Raw genomic sequence first — 25,691 nt, 5'->3', positions numbered from 1 at the left:
AAGATGTCCTCCAGTTAACAAACAAGCTTGTATTAAATCCAGAGGCATGGAGTCTTGTTTGCAGTGAGCATACAGAAGGTCTATGGCACGGATTGTCACCTTTAGGAAAGATGCAGCTTGACGTGGTTTGGTCACTAAAGCTGACGTTATGCTTGATTAATAGGCCCCCTAAACAAATAAGGCATTTTTCTGTCTTGTATACATATAATTTTTAATGAACAATGTCGACTTTTGGAGTGTAGAGCAGTTTAAAGGAGAGGTTCGCAATTTTTCAAGTCTGTCTTAAAACAACGGTCAGGTGCTCACATGACCACTGAAACTGTTTTTTCTTGCTGTAATTTTGAACTAATTTAATACTTTAAGAAGCATTAAAGTCTTTAAAAAGACTTTAACTTATAATAAACATGTGATTTGTCTGACTCAGACTGCTGAAGCCTCATATTAACTTCAGATACATTTTTTTTATGTATTTTTGCACAAAACAAGGACACTTGTTTCTGTGTTTTCCTTTAACTGTTTGTGTATTGTCGCCAAGGTATACAAGCATGATGAGTTCAGCTGTGTCAGCTGTCTGCAGCTGAGGGAAGAAAAGTTAGATTTATTTCTCAGCAGTTCGGCCCTTGAACGCAGTTTGAGTTATCTTGGTTAAATTGGTATCGTGGGACAAGATGAAAAATCTAAAGGACAGATTTAGGTGAAGAGATGAACCTCGTTCTCCGTCTTCAGGGTCTCCACTTCTTTCTCAACCTCCTCCCTCCTCTGCTGCTCATCCAGGAGCTGCTTCTCCAGCTGGGTGGGAGGAGATGAGATGTCGTTTCCATTAAGGAAATGTACAACAATTCTACCAAGATCTGGATGACTGTTTGTTTTTGATTAGCTAGAGGTTGGCCCATAAAACGTTTAGACAAAGCTACTGTGACAAGTTAAAGATGATTTTGCTGACAAAATTATGATAAATGATAACAACCATAACACGAAACTTCAGACTATATCAACACTTTACCTCCTTGTGCTTCTCTCAGACTCCTGATTCTTCATGAGATTCAAACCCAAGCTTGGACTCATGAAGCTTGAAGTGAGTGTGGTTGTGTTGTCACACTACAGGTGACTAAAGACATAACAAATGAAACTGAAATCTGTGCATTTAGTTGTATTTGTTGGTGTTTTCTTTTTGATGTGACATGTCATATTTCAGTATTTTACTTTTTTGTGCTTAGTTATGTGAAAACAAAGCAGAAAATCGGAGAAGCAACATGCATCTGAGAGACAGAACGGGAGAGTAACAACAAATAAGGCTGGTAGGTAGTAACTAATAGCTTGTGGAGGAGATTTAAAGTGGGAGGGATTAGTGGACATGTAGACAAATACGGACTGATTTAGGTGAAGACAGGAACTTCCTTCTTCAGGGTCTGCAGGTCTTTCTTGTTACTTTGCTTCTCTTTCCTGAGTTTGTCGTCAAACTGGGAGGAGAGAGGTGAAAGTCAGCTGAGGACAGGAGCTCAGCTGTTCATGTAAAACAACCTGCAGTTCTGTGGCGTGACCAACAGGTGGAGGAAAGTCTGTCCAGGTACTGGATGTAACACTGTGTGTGTTCATTCAGTTATGAGCAGCGTGTGTGATTTGGTGGTTGTGCTGGGAGCGATCGGTGCACCTGCAGTGCAGGACCTCAGGTAAGACAGTTTAAACCAGCGGAAACAATACAGAACGTTTTAAGGTGGCATGAGAACAGTTAGATATTATTACATTCTTCACCGAGCTCTTGCAGTGTGTCGAGGTCAGAAAACCTCTCTCCGAGTTGGTTGATGAGGAGGGATCCACACGAGACCTACAATTGTCTTTTAACTAGTATTTATATCCTCATGATTATTACAAACAATACAAACAATCTAACAATACAGACAAATACAGATATATCTGGAGACACAGCACAGAGACCTCTCCAGGCGATCTCCCTGCTATGTCTGAAGCAGCAGTACAAAAGTAGTTGGTTATATGTCCTGAGCTCCTCCTGGTACTCAATGCTATGTAAATGCCTAAGTTCACACTTCCCATTCCCCCTTCCTCTTGATCTTCACAGGCCGCTGCATTACAATCTCAGGTGTGATCAGAGCGGCTGGTCAGTGAGGATATGCGAGTTCCCCATGCAATGATCAAACCTCCCATAGCAACAGGGTGCCGGCTCCGGCCTGCCAACACATGCGCATACATTTCTTCCCACTCTTTGTCACCCCAAACCACCTCTGTATGTCACCATGGGATTATCATATCCACAGTACCTTCCCCCACTTTCTCGTATCTAACTGTTAATTAGATTGCAGTCTATGGTGCAGAACAGCTGCTGGCCTGAGATGTTACATTAGCTAGACTTACAGAGGCAAACATCTTACATACAAGGTGTACGTAGCACAAACTATCAATCCTAATAACACAGCCCATGTTTTCGTATTTGACAAGTGCTAGCTTGAAGTGAAGTTACTGCAAAAAGGTGAGCATGTATCGTAGCTAAGCGGTTAGCATTAAAGTTACTAACTAGCATGTTTTTAGGTGTTTGCTTTGAGGTTTTCAGTGATGTTAATGTTCACATTCAGCCCGACATGTTTGGTATCTTTGGAAACTTTGGGAAGTTCTGTGGGTTTGAACAAAGCCTGGCTGAATTTGATCCTGCAAGAGGAGCCAGAGGGTAAGTTAGAAGTTTAATGGGGCTGCTCCTCTACCAGCACACCTGTCACCTGTCAGTGGAAGCTAGAAGCTCACAATGACATTTATATTAATGCACAAGATGAAGACTGCCAAATTACTGGAAATACCTGAGCTTGTTGGTGGTATCAGCGCTGTGGTGGCTCTGTTGTATTTTTGAAAGTGAGCAATGACGTAGGCCAACGTAAACATTCACTGCTGTCTTCAACCTTGAACTTGAGGAATAAAACCCGAAGGTGCAGGCCTGTCAGTCTGTCTGTCTGCATAACACCTCTTCACCTGACTTTTCGTCTCCCTGTACAGCTCCAGAGAACAGATTCCTGAGGACAAAGAAACTTTAAAACCCTTTTTTTTTAGGTAGTGTTGGTTTACCCTTAATATTGAGAGCTGGTTTGGAAACCTGTGACAAAGATTTAAGGTTAACTTTAGTGCTGACCTAATAATCAACGTGTCAAATACATCATTCTGCTGTTCTGCTGGTACAAATTACAAAAAAGCATCAGAAGCAGCTGAAGTTAGAGCTTTGGAAAGAAGCTGCATGAGCAGTGTCATTGTAGTATTAAATGAAGGACGATTGACAGCAATTGTGATGTGAGCAGAACACTGTGACAGATTCTTCAATCATTTCAAATGAAATAATCACAAATAAATATTCCAGCTGAATTATTTATTTTTTTATAAAACATAGGGTTTACAAAATGTAGTCATCAATGATCTGTATACTCAAAGCATGTAATCAGAATGTATATAATGAGCAATTAAACACGAGAAGGCAAGCAAAAGAGGTACTTAGTCACAATAACAGCTACCCTTCATGAAAGAATATGCTCAGTAAGACCACATGGGTTTGGTCAAATGTTTACAAAGTTATCGGCACCAAATATTGTCACATTGAAGAGATTGTCAAAGGCTTATACCTCAAACTAACTTCCTACTGTATGGGCTAGTCTGTTCAGATCAAGGTGGTCTATTGATGCAGTCAGATATGGCTAGAAGTCCAGTTATTAGTGAAGATTAGGCTCCACGTAAACATAGTAAATGTAATCTCCCCCAGCACTTATTTCTCTCAGTATATCTCAACACTGTTTTCACAGGGATTGCCTAGCTCTGTTATGATTTGTCCATTCGGTGTCTGTTACATTTTTAAATGTAGGTCTTCTTGTTTACCCAAATATTGTGAAGGTGGCCATTTTGCCATCTGACCGCCAAAAGTCCAGCTTAGAACTGAGCAGCGAAGGAGCCACTGACTTCTTGACTCAACACACAGTGAAAGCATTTCAAAGGTGATACTGGTTATATGAAAATCCACACAGATGCATACTAGTGCAAAAATACAGAGTGCAGTTTTATGAAATGTCAACAGGAGGGGAAAGTCAGAATTGTCAAACTGTGCAAAGTTGCGTAACGTGTGCATGCATGTGTGTGCCCGTGTCGTTCAGAGGAGGCCGGAGGTCCTGGAAGGCTCCCTACCAGTCCCGGGAGAATCAAAGGAGGACCATAAGAGTTGCTGGACTGCCCAGTGGCCTTACTCTCAAGGGTCCGATTAGAAGCCATTTTCAGTATTTCATTTGAAATAAGTGATATATTAACAGTGGCAGTTTGTGTCTGCATGCTATTTGACTCTATGCAAAGTGGGAAAACCCAGGTAACTAAAAAATAACACAGGCCTACAGGTGAGTCCTTGTGAAGTGCTGGGCCATTGCAAACTGCACCACTACTTATTACTTATATTTTTACATTGTATTATTATACCATATTATCATCATCAACCGGTAAACCCACTTGGTACTTCACACTTATTTTATACTTATACCCACCTGGTACTTAATTTATTTTCTGATCTGTTTTTATAGTTTTATAGTATATTGTATTATATTTTTTGCTAGTACTTTGTCCTGTGTGCACTGACGTAAAGACGAGCTGCTGTAACAAATCGTAGAAAAGGTTTCAGTCGTAGTCATCTGGACACTGTTTTCAGAATCAAGACGTTTCAGCTCCCATCCGGAAGTCATTCTCAATTGTGAGAATTCATCAATTGAGAATGACTTCGGGAGCCGAAACGTCTTGATTCTGAAACACCCAGAAGAGCTTTATTGCATGTTGTTATAGATTCTGTCTTTAAAGGGATAGGTCGGGTTGTATGGGGTACTTATCGATAATCAGTGTATTACCTACAGTGGATGGGGAGAAGCAGACGGCTGCTCCGCCACAGACGCTCAGCTCTGTGATGTTGTGAATGGGGATCAACAGTAATGGATGACTCTGGACCAGCCTTAATACTTTGTCTTTCTTGACCAGATTTTTTAATTCTGCATTAGTTTCCTCTTGATTCCTGTGTGTCAACAGAAGAAGAAATCTGTTCAAATTTGCTGTGTTCGTGTAGTTTTCCATAGAACATTAAACAGAAATATGATGGTTGAGCTGAAAATATGTTTTACATCAAATGACAGGAGAAGAGACATTTACTTGCATTTCAGGTATAACATTTAAGTTTTCCATTGCAACATGAGGAACAAAGCATTTGAGACTAGTGCCACAGATTAGTGACGGTCAGTTTTTCTTGTTACACTGATCTCACCCTCGTCTGGAACAGGCTCCCAGACCAACCAGTGAGTCACCAGTGCACTGACGAAGACATACAGGTGGGAACGCTGACAGCTGTGCTGAATGGAGCCTGAACAAACCTAAAGCAGGCTACAAGGTATCCAGCACTCTCTGGTGTTGGACGAGTGCTTATACCTCTGCACCATCTGAACCACATTTTATATTTCCCCATTCTGTATATTTTAATATTAAATCATGAACATTGTGCTACAGTATATAATCTATTGGTGCTTTGCTACATATCACTCCAGCCAATAAAGAGCAATAATTAGACACAATAAGGAAACTTTAATTGTGACTTACTGTCAGTAATCGTGTGATAACACAATAATAATATGACCACCATGGCAGCAAGAGGAATGGCAATGATCCAAATCCAATCAAGAGAGGACTGAACCATGAAGACATCAGCTGAAATGATAAAAACACAGAACAGCATGACCTTTTAAATCAAACTAAACCTCAACAGTTTAAACAGTGACAAAATGTTTAATTTAGTTAGAACTCTTTATAACCTGGAACATGGATGTGTGTCTCTCTGGCCTGGTTGATGTTCTGCTGTTGGACTCTACAGGTGAAGTTGTTGCTGTGTCTCGTCTCCACAGTCACTCTGCTGCTGACAGTATAGAGGTCATCAAGACCTCTGAGGGTCTCTGTAGATCCAGCAGAGACGAGCTTTCCCTCACCGTCCAGCCAGAGCACCTCAGGCTCTGGATACCAGCCTGCAGACTCACACTCTAACACTACCCTTCCACTCTTATATGAGACAACCTCTATGATGGGCGTGGAGACAGCACCTGAGGATAAGAGAGGAGGAATTTCAAACAGTGCGTTTAGATCACACCAAACTAAATATGTCACTTGCATCTTTTTTAAGTAATCAAAATACTTAAGCTCAGTCAATGTTCTCAGAGTCCTGCCTTTTCCAAAACACAGTATGACATACTATTACGTTCAGTGCAGAGACAGGGCAACAAGGTTAGGACCCAATGGCAGACAGCAGAGGCAGAACTTGTGCAGTGCAAGGGTTTAAATAAAGTCAATATACAAAGGCTAACAGGGATTATCAGGTAGGCAGAGATCAAAACCAGGAAAGGCAGTCCAGGTGAGGCAAACAAATTCAACAGGGAGCAGGCAGAAAATCCAAAGGCCCAAAACACTGGGGGGAAACGGCAGGAACATAAACACGACAAACTGACAAGGAGAGAGTGAAACCACACAGACTAAATACTCAGGTGAGGATAGATCACAAGACACAGGTGGAACTAATTAAGGAAGGTCAAACAATCAAAACTGGAGGGAAAATCAATGACAGGAAGTGAAGTTAAAGACACGCTAGGAGAGGAGAAATACAAAATAAAACAGGAAACATCGACAGAAAAACATAAACTAGGGAGAGCAGGTCATGACCCTTACCAACAGTGAGTTGGATGGAAGCTTCCACCTTTATTGATGGAAGGAAGCAAAAGTATTTTCCTGCATCAGAGATTTTCACGCTGAAGATTTTCATGGAGACGTTTCCGTTCGTCAGTTCATCCACAAACAGTCTTGTACGATAATTATAAGATGGATTTTGAAGCTGATACAACAGTCGTCCATCTTGGTGAACATGGTTGTATTTTGGGTCCAAACCAGGTTTGGTCCACTCCACTCTCTCAGAACTGGCACTGATGGGAGGTTCAAGGTGACACGGCAGAATGACATCATCACCAACCAGGGCCACGATTGGTTGATGTGAACAAATCAACTCTAACAGCGCTGTAAGGAAAATGAAAGAACAAACAAGAAACAGCAGCTTAGTTATAATTCATCAAAACGAAATTTTAAATTCTAAAAGTAATAAAGCTCTCAAAAACAGGGAAAACACAGCTAGTATCGCCTTACAGAGCTACCAGTGTGGCTGTAGACTTGAGTAATGATATACTTTTATAATAAATGTTTTATATTGCCAATAAATTCATGCATTCATTTTGATGTGAATGATTACAATGTCATCGATTTTCATCGCCTCTTCTGACGAAGTCGTCGTTACAGAAATGGATTCTTCTTTTCTTTTTGGTCAGAAGCTGACTCGTGTCTTCTGCTTTCCGACACATGCACACATCAGTGTGTTAGCGGAGTGTTTTGCATGGAAATTACCTCCAAAAGGCTGCATCAGAAGAACGAGGAAACGCAAACCGCTGAAGGTCCTGAAGGACTCTCCATGGTTGGACTCATGGTTTGGATGCAGCATCCTGGACTCTTGGAAATTAATAAAGAGAGTTTAAAAAAGACTAAAGTCTTAGTCTGGTTGTTTTCATAAAAATTACACAAAACATGTCTTTACTTACTGGAAAATTAGGTAGTTTTGTTTGGTTATACTTTCTTCTTGCTGTCTCAGTGCTCTGAAAGTGTTTCGCTCCTGATCTGATGTGACTTCCTGTTGAAACTGACTAAACCACACAGCTCACAGACGAAACGTCTGTATGGAATCAGGCAGAACATTCACAAATGTATTTCAGGATTTATGTATTAATGGCACACAAAAATATGTATCGTTGTATATAAGGATAAAAAATATATGTATTTAAAAGTATTTGCATTTTCATCAATAACATAGTTCGATGTTACATTTATATACAAGCTGGTGAACCTGCATTTACAAACTGCTTGTCATTTGTGAACTTGTGTTTTGAGACTTCGTGTCATGGCTCAACTAACAAATGCATTTTTTGCAAAAGAGATCAGATGTCCTCGTTTTCAGCCAATCACATGAGATGAGGTAGATTTATAGATTGTTCCAGTGTGATATCTTTTATTTTTGCTTCTGATGTGACTTCCTGTTTTTAACTGAACAAAAACAAATGTTTCATGTACGTTTTGGGACTTCCTAACAGCGCATCTATGCAGACTGAGGACAGTCTAATAATGTCTGAAATGTCTATGAAGGGAATCACTTGTGTTTAATGCTTTTTCTTTTCTTCAACTCGTGTACAGTATGTTTGTACTTTTGAAGATGTTTTGTCCAATGTTATATTTTAGTCTGAATTTTGTAATAAAAAGACTTTTAACTCAGACTGCTAAAACTTCATGTTACTGGAATCTTCAGCTTAACTCAAGAATGAACGTTTGTGTACCAAATACACTGAATAGGCACTGACTAACAACAGTGGTTATATTTTTACAGTTTTTGATTAAAATTATTGCTAGGGACATTTCAGGGTCGCTGGACCCACTTCTCCACTTTAATAAAAAACAGAGAATTTGTTTTTAAGTCCATAAAGTAATCTGGACATTGTTTTAACAGTCAGAGATTATGAAATTATGACACATCCAACATTTAACATACAAGTTTTAAGCAACTCTTACCTGCTGTATGACGACTGCAAACTCTCTGTGATGTTGTGTTGCTCGCCTGACATGAAATGAGGAAGTACGAGTGTGGTACTTTATAAGGTTTCATACGTACAAACCACAAACGTTAACCTATCTCCACCTCTGAGTCTGTTGGTTTGTTTCACTATTGATATGTCATACTGACGAGCTGCTCAAAAGCCCGCCCTGTATTTTTTCCCACAGCATATGTAACTGAAGCTTGACTTATAAGCAGTTTGTTACAGTAGTTTTCATATAAAGTTTAGCCCTGTCCACTGCCCAGCTTTGCAGTGTTTGTACAGCTTATTTTTCTATTCAAGCTGTGTGATCAGATACATTTCACCTCGCTGAAGCAGAAAGGACTTTTCCCTGCTGGTATCACGACTCATCTCGTTTCATACGAAGTATTTCTCATGTCTCTGATGATGTTAGTAATTTTCACATGAACTCTCTTGTAGCTGGACTGTTAGACCCAGAGTTAACTGAGCCAGTTCATAAGCAGCTTTATGATAAACCTGCTTTGTGATACAACTTTGTAAGAGCGAGTATCCACGATTGTCAGTGTTCAGTGACACCAGATACCTAAAGAGACTTGATCTGTGAGACGACAAGGCCCCGGCTTCAAAAAGCTATTTACAGGAGGGGAAGGTCGTAAAGCCAGTCGTCTCCTCTCTTGTCAAACAGCATGCAGCATCCAATGAGCTTGTTTTCTCACAGTGGAATACTGCATTATCACATTATTACAGGAGTACATTCAAAAAGCGCAGTATTAAAGGTCCAGTATGTAACAAGTGTCGAGGACAAATACAGACATACAGTTAAACAAAAAGCTCAGCTTAACAAATACAAGCAAACTTATAACAAACTAGTAACAGACACGTAGCTGTGATGTCCAGGTGTGAGTTGGACAACAAACTTTCTTTATACGGGTCTGATTGTTACTATAGCTACACATAGAAAAGGCATGTCACTGCTGGAATAAATACTGTATAAAAAGTAGAAGAAGTGGGTTGATGTGCATTTATAAAGAGAACATGTTCTCGTCCTGTTTGGTGGCCGATCCAAAGAAAAGTGTGAGAAGTTTATCAAAAGCTCCCCTGTCTCGTCTGTACAGAGACTCAGAAAGAGTCTACAGCAGCGCTGGCAGCTCTGTGAGGCTGCACCAGCATCACTTCCTGATACTTTCTGTTCTGTGCACTGTGGTTTGTTTGAGCTACTTCCTGCTGTGGTACAGGTCTGTGTTTCTGTTCTTGAGTTTAGATCGACCAGCATTTCTCTCACCTAGTGAGAAACAAAACAGGTCTTTTGTCACTTCAGGTTCATGGTTCAAGGACACCGGCGTTGACTGTTGATAGAGGACAGGATGCAAACCCTGCTGTCACATTAAATGCTTTGTATCAACTGAACAAACAACCAATGCTGCCTTTTTTCTTCAAGTATCTTGAAATTTAAAAAGCAAAACGATACCTTAGCCTCCACTTTCGTACTGTGAATACAGCACACAGCAAGACACCAATAAATCCTGGAGCCAAGACACATTTCACGTACCTCGACAGGACTGTGAAGATATCAACTGAAATGATCAATCACATTGTATTCAGAATCAGAATCAGAAATACTTTATTGATCCCCGTAGGGAAACTCTTTGTTACAGTAGCTCGTCTTTATGTCAGTGCACACAGGAGAAGTACTAGAAAAAATAAACACTATAAAACAGGTCAGAAATAAATTAAGTATCAGGTGGGTATAAGTATAAGATAAACTAAGTGTCGAGTACCAAGTGGGTTTACTGGTTGGTGATGAAAGTACAGTCTAAAATACAATGTAACTCCTTATGTAATAAATAATATTAATAAGCGGAGGTGCATGTACTGTCGAAGAGTAATTGAGGTATATAGTTTCAGTAGCAATAAATAATAAAAAAAAAAAAAAAAACTAACAAGGGGAATACTAATATTGCACGGAGGTATTACACAGAATATTGCACAATTTTATTAATTATGGCGGAGATGTAATGCTCAATGTCCAGTCTAGTGACCTAGGGTCATACAGACTGACACTTAGAGGGAGGAGTTAAAGAGTTTGATGGCCACAGGTAGGAATGACTTCCTGTGGCGCTCTGTGGTGCATTGTGGGGGGATGAGTCTTTTGCTGAAGGTGCTCCTTTGTTTGACCAGCACGTCATGGAGCGGGTAGGAGACACTGTCCAAGATGGCATGTAGTTTGGCCAGCATCCTCCTCTCTGACACCACCGCCAGAGAGTCCAGCTCCACCCCCACAATGTCACTGGCCTTACGGATCAGTTTGTTGAGTCTGTTGGCGTCCGCTACCCTTAACCTGCTGCCCCAGCATGCAACAGCATACAGGATAGCACTGGCCACCACAGACTCATAGAACATCTTCAGCATCGTCCGGCAGATGTTGAAGGACCTCAGCCTCCTCAGGAAATAGAGGTGGCTCTGGCCCTTCCAATAAACAGCCTGAGTGTTCTTGGTCCAGTCCAGTTTGTTGTCTACGTGTACTCCCAGGTACTTGTAGTCCTCCACAATGTCCACACTGACCCCCTGGATGGAAACCGGGGTCACTGGTGCCTTGGCCCTCCGTAGATCCACAACCAGCTCCTTTGACTTTGTCGCGCTGAGGTGCAGATGGTTCTGCTCACACCATGAGACAAAGTTCCCCACCACAGCCCTGTACGCAGACTCCTCACCACCGCTGATACTTCCCACCACAGCAGAGTCATCAGAAAACTTCTGAAGGTGGCAGGACTCTGTGTGGTGGCTGAAGTCCGTGGTGTAGATGGTGAAGAGGAAGGGAGAGAGGACAGTCCCCTGAGGGGCCCCAGTGTTGCTGACCACGCTGTCTGACACACAGTGCTGCAGGCGCACGTGCTGTGGTCTGCCAGTCAGGTAGTCCACAATCCAGGACACAAGGGGGGCATCCACCTACATCGCTGCCAGCTTCTCACCCAGCAGGGCAGGCCGGATGGTGTTGAAAGCACTGGAGAAGTCAAAAAACATGATCCTCACCGTGCTTGTCGGCCTGTCCAAGTGGGTGTGGATGCGGTTCAGCAGGAAGATGATGGCGTTCTCAACTCCCAGCCGGGGCTGGTAGGCGAACTGAAGGGGGTCCAGGAGGGGTCTGACCATGGGCCGCAGCTGTTCCAGCACCAGTCTCTCCAGGGTCTTCATTATGTGGGAGGTCAGTGCCACCGGTCTGTAGTCCTTGGAGCCACTGGGACGCGGCGTCTTCGGCACAGGAACGAGGCAAGATGTCTTCCACAGAATGGGGACCCTTTGAAGACTCAGGCTCAGGTTAAAGACGTGTTGAAGGACTCCACAAAGCTGGGGGGCACAGGCTTTTAGCACCCCGGGGCTAACGCCATCGGGGCCTGCAGCCTTGTTTGAGTGGAGCCTCATCAGCTGTCCTCTCACCTGGTCAGCAGTCAGGCACACAGCAGAAGTTACAGGTGGGGGAGGGGGGGAGTCGTTGGTCTGGAGAGGGCTGTTAGCCTGATGGGTAGGGGGGAGCAGAGTACTCAGAGGAGTCTGAGGGTCGACAGCAGCTGAGTTAGAGGGGGGATGAGCAGGAGCCGGTGTGTCGAATCTGTTAAAAAACAGATTAAGTTCGTTGGCCCTGTCCACTCTGCCTTCAACTCCTCTGCTGCCAGTCGGTCTGAAGCCAGTGATGGTTTTCATGCCGCTCCAGACCTCTCTCATGTTGTTCTGCTGGAGTTTCTGCTCCAGCTTCCTCCTGTACTTCTCCTTGGCCTCCCTGATTTTCACCTTCAGGTCAGCCTGGATTGCCCTCACCTCCTCCCTATTACCATCAGTAAAGGCCCTTCTCTTGGCATTCAGGATGTCCTTGATGTCCTTTGTTACCCACGGTTTGTTATTCGGGGAACAATGGACCATCTTGGTTGGGACATTGCAGTCCACACAGAAGTTAATGTAGCCAGTGATGCACTCAGTGAGCCCGTCAATGTCCTGTCCATGAGGCTCACAGAGTGCATCCCAGTTTGTTTTCCTGCAGTGTCTCATAGGCCTCCCCTGACCATCTCCTCACTGTCCTTGTGGTCGCAGGCTGCCTTTTAACTAGAGGCACATAGCAGGGTTTGAGGTGAACCAGGTTGTGGTCTGACCTACCCAGGGGGGGAGGGGGGAAGAGCTGTATGCATCCTTAATGTTAGCATACAGCAGATCCAGTGTCCTCTCCTCTCTAGTAGGACAGCTCACATACTGGGTGAAATTAGTCAGTGTTGTTGAAACACTGACATGGTTGAAGTCACCCGAGATTAATATGAGTGCACTCGGGTGTTGAGTCTGGAGATGTGCTATGGCGGTGTGAATGGCGTTGCACGCCGATGCCGGGTTAGCAGAGGGAGGGATGTAAACAGCCACAACAATGGCATGTGAAAATTCATGTGGCAGATAATATGGCCGGAGTCCCACAGCTAACAGTTCAATGTCCGGGCTACAGATACTCTGCTTGATAGTAATGTGACCAGGGTTACACCATCTGTTGTTAACCAGAACAGCAAGCCCACCGCCTTTCCGCTTACCGCTCCCGGTGTGATCCCTGTCGGCCCGAACAGTCTGAAAGCCGTCGATGGAAATGTTATGGTCCGGGATGTCCTGGTGTAGCCATGTCTCTTAGAAGCACATCAAACTACACTCACGGAACTCCGTCTGACTCCGGGCTAACGCCGTTAGCTCGTCCATTTTATTCGCCAGCGATCTCACGTTGCCCATTACGAGAGAAGGCAGACACGGCTTAAATCTCTTGTTCTTAAGTCTCTTTTGTCTGCACCCCTCTCTCTTCCCTCGCCGCTTCGTTCCACCTCTGCATCCTCGGTGTGTCCTCCTCCAGATCTCAGCGGGGACATCGGTAGTCCTGGGCGCCATGCTGCCCGGCTTCAGCGCGATCAGCTGTTCCCTGGTGTAAACAATGCGGCCAAACAGCTGATCTGCAGCGGTGCCCCGACCGAGTAGCAGAAGAAGAAGTTCCACGGCGAAAAAAAGTACAAAAACACTTTCTACTCTCATTTTCGCAAAGAGCGTAGTTTAAATTACACTTACACACAAGTTACTCAAGTTTGGAAGAAAAAAGGAAAGTTAAAAGTTGGAAAAAGTAAGACGACGAGACGGAGCTAAGGCAACAGGCAGCATGCGGGCTGGCGTATTTATAGTAAGCATGTGATACATTTATTAATCATTCCTACCTGGAACATGGATGTGTGTCTCTCTGGTCTGGTTGATGTTCTGCTGTTGGACTCTGCAGGTGAAGCTGTTGCCGTGTCTCGTCTCCACAGTCACTCTGCTGCTGACAGCCAGAGGTCATCAGGACCTTTAAGTAAAAGATCTGAATACTTCTTCCACCGCTGACTGTTTCCTCATGGTGCCTGGGATCAGCAGCAGTTATGTAAAAACAAACACATACATGCTCTATATCATATTATTAAAATATAAATGTTAAATGATACAAATATACTGTGTATCACTTACCAACAACAAGCTTGGTACTGTGGGAACGTCTGCATGTTTGCTCATCAGAGACTTTTACGCTGGAGAGTTTCAGTGAAACGTCTCCGAGCTCCAGTTTGTCGATGGACACTGATGTTCTTCCTCTGTAGGACGGCTGTTTGGTAACTACGTATTCTTGACTGTTTGCCCTCACAGACACAAACCCAGGCCTCAGCTCACTCCAACCTCATGTCAGAAGCATTCATTGCAGGTTCCAGGTGGCATGGGAAAATGATGTCATCACCAACTATCGCCACTATTGGTTGAGATGGACCAATCAGCTGAAGTTGACCTGAGAAACAGATCTGTGGTTTAATTCCTGGCTGCCTTTCTAACTACAGGACTCTTTGTAGATCTGTGTGTAGGTCAGGAGCTACTAATGAGAAAATGGTCCACATTAGTCTGAATAAAACTGCTTTGGGAATTGTGACCTCTAGCGGCATTTATGTCATTTGTGCAGGACTCAACATCTGAGAATAGATTAAACCACAGTAACTGTAATTTATATGGTTAAAGTAAAGTACAGTACCATTAGCAAACACAGCAACCTGACATTGGCACTGAAAATAAAAGAAGCAGCTAACGCTGAATCTGGAGGCTATTAATCAGTTTGCTAATATTTGGGATAATAGTTTGGAATCATTTTTTGAAGTTAAAGTTGATGAAGTTGAGTTGTGTCCTTTAACTTCCAGTGGACATAATGGTGTTATTCATGTGTTTTGCACTGAAATGACCTCCGTGCAAACAGCTGTCCATGCAGTCCTGCAGCAAAGTGTTGTTTTAAACATTAAACTGCCTTTCTCATTTCATATGTGATATACGACGGGTTCCCTGGCATGGAGGCAGTTGTGCTCAAGAAATTAAAATTCATACAAGTAAATGAAGACAATGAAGACATTTTAGTGTTTTCAAGTCAACCTGTCTGGGTCGGCTTTTCTAAATACTATATATGTTTCTAAAATCAACAGACTCTGTAAATCTTAACCATATCAAACACAACATCTGTCTCCACCTCTGACTAGAGTCTGTAGGTTTGCATTCGTTTTATGTTTTTGCTTAAAGGGGCCATATAATGCCCATTTCCTGCTTTACATTTTCAGTTGAGGATTCAGCTTCTGATCAGCAAAAATCCACTTCCTTCAGCAGCATCATGGCGGCTGCCTCAGGTCTTTTTATTTTCCTCAGTCTGTCCCACTCCTCACTTCCCCCAGGCCCAAACTGTTTGTGTTTGATTGACTGCAGAGGGTTTTCATGTATGTTGAAAAATGAAAATGAGGAAGCATGAGTACTTGTCCCACTACCTGTCCTTGTTTTCCTGCTACTGATTTTCCGCCTTACGTCTCTTACCTGTGTTTCTGATCTGCTGCCTGTTTCTGACCTGCTGCCTGTTTCTGACCTGCTGCCTGTTTCTGACCTGCTTCCTGTTTCTGATCTGCTGCCTGTTTCTGCTGCTTGTTTCTGACCTGCTGCCTGTTTCTGACCTGCTGCCTGTTTCTCACCTGCTGCCTGTTTCTGACCTGCTGCCTGTTTCTGACCTGCCTGTTTCTGACCTGCTGCCTGTTTCTGACCTGCTGCCTGTTTCTGACCTGCTTCCTGTTTCTGATCTGCTGCCTGTTTCTGCTGCTTGTTTCTGACCTGCTGCCTGTTTCTGACCTGCTGCCTGTTTCTGACCTGCTGCCTGTTTCTGCTGCCTGTTTCTGACCTGCTGCCTGTTTCTGACCTGCTGCCTCTTTCTGACCTGCTGCCTGTTTCTTTTGGTTTTGTTTGCTTGTTTGGACTGCCTTCTCGTGCCTGACTGTGAGTCTGTTAATATGAACACTGATTTAGTAAATTCCTTTTGTGCCTCAGTGTCTGCATTTGGGTCCTCAGTCATGTTGTCTTGTACACACATCTGTGACAGATGGTGCTGAGGCTGCTATAGACTGTCCATAACTGTTTTTATATTATCTGTATGTTTGACCATATCTATTATTCGTTTGCATATAGAGCTTGCATTGACTACATTTATACATTGTGTATAAAGAGGAAAGTAGGAAAGCTTCTGATTTTGTCAGTATGGACTCTTAGCATATAAACAAGAAGGTGGGGAAGTAGTTACTTTCCCTTTTGCAGTGACACTGAAGGGAAATTAACTTAAAATTGTTGGTTCAGACCTCATTACGGGTTAAACAAGCAGATGTTTTGTCTCCCACTTTGTATAAATGACATGTGCATTTAAATGGTTAGACTGTGGTTTAAAGGAAACCATGTTGAGTATTTTGCCTGTCAGAAAGGCTGTTGTGCCCTCTTGTGGTTGAACTGAAACATTGCAGTGTGGACTCCAGCAGATCGGCTCTCCCTTATTAATTATCCAGAAACTCAAACTACCTCTGACCCATCTGATTGATTCAGGTATAAATGATCTTATTAGCTACTTATACATAGTATTTATTCAGCTAACCATGACTGTAAAAAGCACCAGTGGTGGAAGAAGTTTTCACATCCTTTACTTCAGTAAAAGTACTAACACCACACTGTGAAAATACTCCACTACAAGAACAAGTCCTGCATTCAAAACCTAAAGTATCTAAGTATTATCAGCAAAATGTACTTAAAGAATGACAGTAAAAGTCCTCACTGTGCAGTAAAATACTGTGCAGTGTTTTATTATATCTGATGTTTCTGGATTCATATTCCTGCTGCATTAATGTGTGTGTTGCATTTTACTGCTGCAGATGTTTGAGGTTGAGCTAAAAAAAATAACTAAAGCTGCAGTAAAAAGTACAATATTTCCCTCTGAGATGCACTGCATACAATCAATAATATCCATTTCAATATGTTTAACTACCAGATGAAATAATACACTTTATTATTTTTTCATCTTCTTCTTCCTCTGTGCCATAGAGCTCCATTGTCATCCAAAAACTATTAAAAACACATCAACAGTTGCACTGGAGACAAGTTCCTTAGATTGACTTTTGTCCTTAAGAGAGATTTAATAATCTCCATTAGTTTGTTTTAAAGTCACATTGTATGATAAAATGCTTCGCTGCATGCATTGTGCTATATACTGTAAGTTGTCTCGGTGTTGCTCTTCCTGAAGTTCAAGTTTCATCTCTTGCTGTATCATGAGGGAATCCATTTGCAAATGTCTGTTTGAATATTGCAATAAAACTCTGAAAGAGATGTTGTTGTTGAATTCACTTTATTTCAGAAATTCCTACAACACCATCTTCCTCACAGACTGAAGTGTCCTCTCCACTTCCTCTGTCTTCTCCATTTTCACACTTTACATTTTCTTCATTTTCCGTTTCTGTCTTTCGTAGCTTATTTGTTTGTTCTGCCTTTCTCTTTTCATGTTGGTCTGCAGTCTCTCTTCCTTCCCCAGTTGCTCCCTGGTTCTCCAGTTCATCCATTTGTCCAGTCAGTGTGGATGACTCTGGACTGTCGGCCTTAATCTTGTTTTCGTCTTTCCTGACCAGATTTTTGAAATACTCAATTGTAGATTACTGTTTCCTCTTGATTCCTGTGTGCCAACAGAAGAAGAAATGTTAAAATGTGTTCGTGTAGTTTTGCCTTAGAACAGAAAACACGTGTGAAAATAAGAAACTAAAGAAGCACAACAGAAATATGATGGTTGAGCTGAAAATATGTTTTACATCAAATGACAGGAGAAGAGACATTTACTTGCATTTCAGGTATAACATTTAAGTTTTGCATTGCAACATGAGGAACAAAGCATTTGAGACTAGTGCCACAGATTAGTGACGATCAGTTTTTCTTGTTACACTGATCTCACCCTCGTCTGGAACAGGCTCCCAGACCAACCAGTGAGAGTCACCAGTGCACTGACGAAGACATACAGGTGGGAACGCTGACAGCTGTGCTGAATGGAGCCTGAACTAACCTAAAGCAGGCTGCAAGGTATCCAGCACTCTCTGGTGTTGGACGAGTGCTTATACCTCTGCACCATCTGAACCACATTTTATATTTCCCCATTCTGTATATTTTAATATTAAATCATGAAGATTGTGCTACAGTATATAATCTATTGGTGCTTTGCTACATATCACTCCAGCCAATAAAGAGCAATAATTAGACACAATAAGGAAACTTTAATTGTGACTTACTGTCAGTAATCGTGTGATAACAGAATAATAATAATAATATGACCACCATGGCAGCAATTGAAAGAGGAATGGCAATGATCCAAATCCAATCAAGAGAGGACTGAACCATGAAGACATCAGCTGAAATGATAAAAACACAGAACAGCATGACCTTTTAAATCAAACTAAACCTCAACAGTTTAAACAGTGACAAAAAAATTTATTTAGTTAGAACTCTTTATAACCTGGAACATGGATGTGTGTCTCTCTGGTCTGGTTGATGTTCTGCTGTTGGACTCTACAGGTGTAGTTGTTGCCGTGTCTCTTCTCCACAGTCACTCTGCTGCTGACATTATAGAGGCCATCAGGACCTCTGACTGTCTCTGTAGGTCCAGCAGAGACGAGCTTTCCCTCACCGTCCAGCCAGAACACCTCAGGCTCTGGATACCAGCCTGCAGACTCACACTGTAACACTGCACTTCCATTGTTATTTGAGGTAACCTCTATGATGGGCGTGGAGACAGCACCTGAGGATGAGAAGAGGAATTTCAAACAGTGGGTTTAGATCACACCAAACTAAATATGTCACTTGCACCTTTTTTAAGTAATCAAAATACTTAAGCTCACTCAATGTTCTCAGAGTCCTGCCTTTTCCAAAACACAGTATGACATACTATTACGTTCAGTGCAGAGACAGGGCAACAAGGTTAGGACCCAATCGCAGACAGCAGAGGCAGAACTTGTGCAGGGCAATGGTTTAATTAAAGTCAATATACAAAGGCTAACTGGGATGGTCAGGCAGGCAGAGATCAAAACCAGGAAAGGCAGTCCAGGTGAGGCAAACAAATTCAACAGGGAGCAGGCAGAAAATCCAAAGGCCATATAACAGGCGAGAGCCAAGATTACAGCCCAAAACACTGGGGGGAAACGGCAGGAACATAAACACGACAAACTGAGAGTGAAACCACACAGACTAAATTCTCAGGTGAGGGGAGATAATACAAAATAAAACAGGAAACATCGACAGATAAACTAGGGAGAGCAGGTCATGACCCTTACCAACAGTGAGTTGGATGGAAGCTTCCACCTTTGGAAGGATGCAAAAGTATTTTCCTGCATCAGAGATTTTCACGCTGAAGATTTCCATGGAGACGTTTCCATTCATCAGTTCATCCACAAACAGTCTTGTACGATAACTATAAGATGGATTTTGAAGCTGATACAACAGTCGTCCATCTTGGTGAACATGGATGTACTTTGGGTCCAAACCAGGTTTGGTCCACATCACTCTCTCAGAACCGGCACTGATGGGAGGTTCAAGGTGACACGGCAGAATGACATCATCACCAACCAGGGCCACGATTGGTTGATGTGAACAAATCAACTCTAACAGCGCTGTAAGGAAAACGAAAGAACAAACAAGAAACAGCAGCTTAGTTATAATTCATCAAAATGAAATTTTAAATTCTAAAAATAAGAAGTAAAGTTTTCAGAGCTGCATTAAAAACGATGAACCGTAAAATAAAATCATGCTAACACACTAAACTAAGATGGTGAGCAAGGTAAAATTATACGTGCTACAAATCATTGTCATTGTGAGCATGTTAGCATATGGCATTAGCATTAACCTCCAGTTTAGATTGTTGACCCCGCCTTGATTAATTGCACCTGTGTCTCGTTGTCTCCCCTACCTAAGTGTATTTAGTCCGGGTTTTTTCTTTTGTTCAGTGTCAGTTCGTTGTCATTATCATTTGGCATCAGCAGTGGTATGTGGTTTAAATGCCAGGGGTCCCAGCCTTGTTTCCTGTGCTTCTCCTGAATCTCTTGGATTTATTTCTGCATTTGCTTGGACCTCGCTTGGATTTTTGGATTTCATTTATCGCCTGCTCCTTGTCTGATTTGTTTGCCTGCCTTGGACTGTCCTCCCGATTTGGACCTCAGCCTGCCTGACTATATGTGTAAGCCTTTCCCTGCAATAAATTAATGAACTGCATCTGCTCTGCCTCTAAGTCTGCATTTGGGTCCTATTCCTTGTGTTCCCAGCTCCCTTGAGTGACATCCACACGACAAGCATATCCTCACAGAGCTACCAGTGTAGTTGTAGACTTATGTAATGATCATAGGATTTTATAATAAATGTGGTATATTGCCAATAAATTAATGCATTCATTTTGATGTGAATGATTACAATGTCATCGAAGTCGTCGTTACAGAAATGGATTCCTTTTTTCTTTTGGTCAGAAGCTGAGTCGTGTCTTTTGCTTTCCGACACATGCACACATCAGTGTGTTAGCGGAGTGTTTTGCATGGAAAATACCTCCAAAAGGCTGCATCAGAAGAACGAGGAAACGCAAACCACTGAACGTCTTGAAGGACTCTACATCGTTGGACTCTGTGTTTGGATGCAGCATCTTGGACTCCTGGAAATCAAAAAAAGTTTAAAAAGACTCAAGTCTTAGTCTGGTTGTTTTAATAAAAGTTACACACAGTATGTAATGTATTACAAAGACTTGACCAAGTTGATTTTTCTAACTCAGACTGCTGAAACTTCATGTTACTGGAATCTTCAGCTTAACTCAAGAATGAACATTTACACAGAAGAAGGACTGTGGATTTGAACTCCCTTCTCTTACACTGACGTGATCGAGCATCACTTCAGGTTCAGGTTCAGTTACAGTGATCAACAGCTCCTCCATGTACATAAGGCCATGTGAGTTTTGTATTAAGACAGGCTTCTTAATCTAAATATATCCCTTAAAGCTTGAAGCTGGTGCTCCTCACTGTCACACCAGCTTATATATCGTTCGGAGAGTGAAACGATCTTCTCATCACTACAAAAGATTCAGTAGTGAGCTCATAATTCATATTCATATATATTTCGGCAGTAAGAAAGGAGCCATGGCTGTAGGCAGTCACCAAACCACTGTGAGGCATATGAGGAGGGAGGATGGAATCTTTCAATGTTTCAACTTAAAAACGCATTGGACTCCTACTAGAGAAGGAGATCTGTTAACCATTTGTGTACCAAATACACTGAATAGGCACTGACTAACAACAGTGGTTATATTTTTACTGTTTTTGATTAAAATTATTGCTAGGGACATTTCAGGGTCGCTGGACCCACTTCTCCACTTTAATAAAACACAGAGAATTTGTTTTTAAGTCCATAAAGTAATCTGGACATTGTTTTAACAGTCAAAGACTATGAAATTATGACACATCCAACATTTAACATACAAGTTTTAAGCAACTCTTACCTGCTGTATGACGACTGCAAACTCTCTAATGTGATGTTGTGTTGCTCTCGCCTGACATGAAATGAGGAAGTTTGAGTGCGATACTTCACAAGGTTTTGCACACCAACCACAAACGTCAACCTATCTCCACCTCTCTGAGTCTGTTGGTTTGTTTCACTGTTGCTGTGCCATACTAACGAGCTGCTCAAAAGCCCGCCCTCTATTTCTTTACCACAGCATATGTAACTGACGCTTGACTTATAAGCAGTTTGTTACTGTAGTTTTCATATAAAGTTTAGCCCTGTTCATGCTGTGTTTACAAACATCTTCCTGCAGGAAGAAATAAGGTTATATAGAGAGGAGATAAAGAAAAGGACAGCAGTGTTTGTCTCAACTTTGCAGTGTTTGTACAGCTTCTTTTTCTATTCAAGCTGTGTGATCAGATACATTTCACCTCGCTGAAGCAGAAAGGACTTTTCCCTGCTGGTATCACGACTCATCTCATTTCATATGAAGTATTTCTCATGTCTCTGATGATGTTTGTAATTAAGAACTCTGCCTCTTTCACATGAACTCTCTTGTAGCTGGACTGTTAAACCCAGAGTTAACTGAGCCAGTTCATAAGCAGCTTTATGATAAACCTGCTGTGTGATATAACTTTGTAAGAGCGAGCATCCACGATTGTCAGTGTTCAGTGACACCAGATACCTAAAGAGACTTGATCTGTGAGACGACAAGGCCCCGGCTTCAAAAAGCTGTTTACAGGAGGGGAAGGTCGTAAAGCCAGTCGTCCTCTCTCTTGTCAAACAGCATGCAGCATCCAATGAGCTTGTTTTCTCACAGTGGAATACTGCATTATCACAATATTACAGGAGGACATTCAAAAAGCGCAGTATTAAAGGTCCAGTATGTAACAAGTGTCGAGGACAAATACAGACATACAGTTAAACAAAAAGCTCAGCTTAACAAATACAAGCAAACTTATAACAAACTAGTAACAGACACGTAGCTGTGATGTCCAGGTATGAGTTGGACAACAAACTATCTTTATACGGGTCAGATTGTTACTATAGCTACACATAGAAAAGGCATGTCACTGCTGGAATAAATACTGTATAAAAAGTAGAAGAAGTGGGTTGATGTGCATTTATAAAGAGAACGTGTTGTCGTCCTGTTTGGTGGCCGATCCAAAGAAAAGTGTGAGAAGTTTATCAAAAGCTCCCGTGTCTCGTCTGTACAGAGACTCAGAAAGAGTCTACAGCAGCGCTGGCAGCTCTGTGAGGCTGCACCAGCATCACTTCCTGATACTTTCTGTTCTGTCTGAGGTTTGTTTGAGCTGCTTCCTGCTGTGGTACATGTCAGCCATCTGTGTTTCCTTGAGTTTAGATCGACCAGCATTTCTCTCACCTAGTGAGAAACAAAACAGGTAGTTTGTCACTTCAGATTCATGGTTCAAGGACACCAGCGTTGACTGTTGATAGAGGACAGGATGCAAACCCTGCTGTCACATTGTATCAGCTGACAACCAATGCTGCCTTTTTTCTTCAAGTATCTTGAAATTTAAAAAAGCAAAACGATACCTTAGCCTCCATTTTCGTACTGTGAATACAGCAAGACACCGATGAATCCTGGAGACAAGACACATTTCACGTACCTCGACAGGACTGTGAAGACATCAACTGAAATGATTAATCACATTGTATTTATAGTAAGCATGTGATACATTTATTAATCATTCCTACCTGGAACATGGATGTGTGTCTGGTCTGGTTGATGTTCTGCTGTTGGACTCTACAGGTGAAGCTGTTGCCGTGTCTCGTCTCCACAGTCACTCTGCTGCTGACAGCCAGAGGTCATCAGGACCTTTAAGTAAAGATCTGAATACTTCTTCCACCGCTGACTGTTTCCTCATGGTGCCTGGGATCAGCAGCAGTAAAAACAAACACATACATGCTCTATATCATATTATTAAAATATAAATGTTAAATGATACAAATATACTGTGTATCACTTACCAACAACAAGCTTGGTACTGTGGGAACGTCTGCATGTTTGCTCATCAGAGACTTTTACGCTGGAGAGTTTCAGTGAAACGTCTCCGAGCTCCAGTTTGTCGATGGACACTGATGTTCTTCCTCTGTAGGACGGCTGTTTGGTAACTACGTATTCTTGACTGTTTGCCCTCACAGACACAAACCCAGGCCTCAGCTCACTCCAACCTCATGTCAGAAGCATTCATTGCAGGTTCCAGGTGGCATGGGAAAATGATGTCATCACCAACTATCGCCACTATTGGTTGAGATGGACCAATCAGCTGAAGTTGACCTGAGGAGAAACAGATCTGTGGTTTAATTCCTGGCTGCCTTTCTAACTACAGGACTCTTTGTAGATCTGTGTGTGTGTAGGTCAGGAGCTACTAATGAGTAAATGGTCCACATTAGTCTGAATAAAACTGCTTTGGGAATTGTGACCTCTAGCGGCATTTATGTCATTTGTGCAGGACTCAACATCTGAGAATAGATTAAACCACAGTAACTGTAATTTATATGGTTAAAGTAAAGTACAGTACCATTAGCAAACTCAACAACCTGACATTGGCACTGAAAATAAAAGAAGCAGCTAACGCTGAATCTGGAGGGTATTAATCAGTTTGCTAATATTTGGGATAATAGTTTGGAATCATTTGTTGAAGTTAAAGTTGATGAAGTTGAGTTGTGTCCTTTAACTTCCAGTGCACATAATGGTGTTATTCATGTGTTTTGCACTGAAATTACCTCCGTGCAAACAGCTGTCCATGCAGTCCTGCAGCAAAGTGTTGTTTGAAACATTAAACTGCCTTTCTCATTTCATATGTGATATACGACGGGTTCCCTGGCATGGAGGCAGTTGTGCTCAAGAAATGAAAATTCATACAAGTAAATGAAGACATTTTAGTGTTTTCAAGTCAACCTGTCTGGGTCGGCTTTTCTAAATACTATATATGTTTCTAAAATCAACAGACTCTGTAAATCTTAACCATATCAAACACAACATCTGTCTCCACCTCTGACTAGAATCTGTAGGTTTGCATTCATTTTGTTTGTTTTTGCTTAAAGGGGCCATATAATGCCCATTTCCTGCTTTACATTTTCATTTGAGGATTCAGCTTCTGATCAGCAAAAATCCACTTCCTTCAGCAGCATCATGACGGCTGCCTCAGGTCTTTTTATTTTCCTCAGTCTGTCCCACTCCTCACTTCCCCCAGGCCCAAACTGTTTGTGTTTGATTGACTGCAGAGGGTTTTCATGTATGTTGAAAAATGAAAATGAGGAAGCATGAGTACTTGTCCCACTACCTGTCCTTGTATTCCTGCTACTGATTTTCCGCCTTACGTCTCTCACCTGTGTTTCTGATCTGCTGCCTGTTTCTGATCTGCTGCCTGTTTCTGACCTGCTGCCTGTTTCTGACCTGCTTCCTGTTTCTGACCTGCTTCCTGTTTCTGACTTGCTGCCTGTTTCTTTTGCCTGTTTCTGACCTGCTGCCTGTTTCTGCTGCCTGTTTCTGCTGCCTGTTTCTGACCTGCTGCTTGTTTCTGATCTGTTGCCTTTTTCTGCTGCCTGTTTCTGACCTGCTGCCTCTTTCTGACCTGCTGCCTGTTTCTTTTGGTTTTGTTTGCTTGTTTGGACTGCCGTCTCGTGCCTGACTGAGAGTCTGTTAATATGAACACTGATTTAGTAAATTCCTTTTTGTGCCTCAGTGTCTGCATTTGGGTCCTCAGTCATGTTGTCTTGTCCACACATCTGTGACAGATGGTGCTGAGGCTGCTATAGACTGTCCATAACTGTTTTTATATTATCTGTATGTTTGACCATATCTATTATTCGTTTGCATATAGAGCTTGCATTGACTACATTTATACATTGTGTATAAAGAGGAAAGTAGGAAAGCTTCTGATTTTGTCAGTATAGACTCTCAGCATATAAACAAGAAGGTGGGGAAGTAGTTACTTTCCCTTTTGCAGTGACACTGAAGGTAAATTAACTTATAATTGTTGGTTCAGACCTCATTAAGGGTTAAACAAGGAGATGTTTTGTCTCCCACTTTGTATAAATGACATGTGCATTTAAATGGTTAGACTGTGGTTTAAAGGAAACCATGTTGTATATTTTGCCTGTCAGAAAGGCTGTTGTGCCCTCTTGTGGTTGAACTGA

General features: G+C 42.1%; 2 protein-coding genes across 4 annotated transcripts in view; both read right to left on the bottom strand.

The window, feature by feature from the left end:
- The window catches only part of LOC122870151 (butyrophilin subfamily 3 member A2-like), a 145,917-nt gene that overhangs the window by 48,406 nt on the left and 71,820 nt on the right, over positions 1-25,691 (bottom strand). Inside the window, exons 1-4 of one of the 3 annotated variants that reach the window (XM_044184023.1) lie at positions 21,523-21,733; positions 20,583-20,685; positions 19,325-19,660; positions 18,511-18,792 (exon numbers count right to left, since the gene is read on the bottom strand). In XM_044184023.1, the coding sequence (XP_044039958.1) occupies positions 18,511-18,792; positions 19,325-19,660; positions 20,583-20,676 (712 nt within the window). In that variant the 5' untranslated portion in view covers positions 20,677-20,685; positions 21,523-21,733. Of the gene's footprint in view, positions 1-18,510; positions 18,793-19,324; positions 19,661-20,582; positions 20,686-21,522; positions 21,734-25,691 lie in introns of those variants that run through there. The other 2 variants (XM_044184025.1, XM_044184024.1) reach the window with 2 other exon arrangements.
- Positions 3,350-14,980, bottom strand: LOC122870191 (butyrophilin subfamily 3 member A2-like). The gene is made up of 9 exons (XM_044184153.1): positions 14,912-14,980; positions 14,160-14,469; positions 13,877-14,056; positions 8,650-8,695; positions 7,441-7,543; positions 6,718-7,059; positions 5,817-6,098; positions 5,605-5,712; positions 3,350-5,029 (listed from the first exon to the last, which is right to left on the bottom strand). Exons 2-9 carry the CDS (start codon positions 14,192-14,194, stop codon positions 5,001-5,003), a joined length of 1,125 nt encoding a protein of 374 aa, XP_044040088.1. The 5' UTR covers positions 14,195-14,469; positions 14,912-14,980; the 3' UTR covers positions 3,350-5,000.

This window comes from Siniperca chuatsi, linkage group LG22 (genome assembly GCF_020085105.1).
Source record: "Siniperca chuatsi isolate FFG_IHB_CAS linkage group LG22, ASM2008510v1, whole genome shotgun sequence".
NCBI classification, from domain to species: domain Eukaryota; kingdom Metazoa; phylum Chordata; class Actinopteri; order Centrarchiformes; family Sinipercidae; genus Siniperca; species Siniperca chuatsi.
Note: the sequence above shows the minus strand (reverse complement) of the source record. Positions and strands in the feature narration are given on the sequence as shown.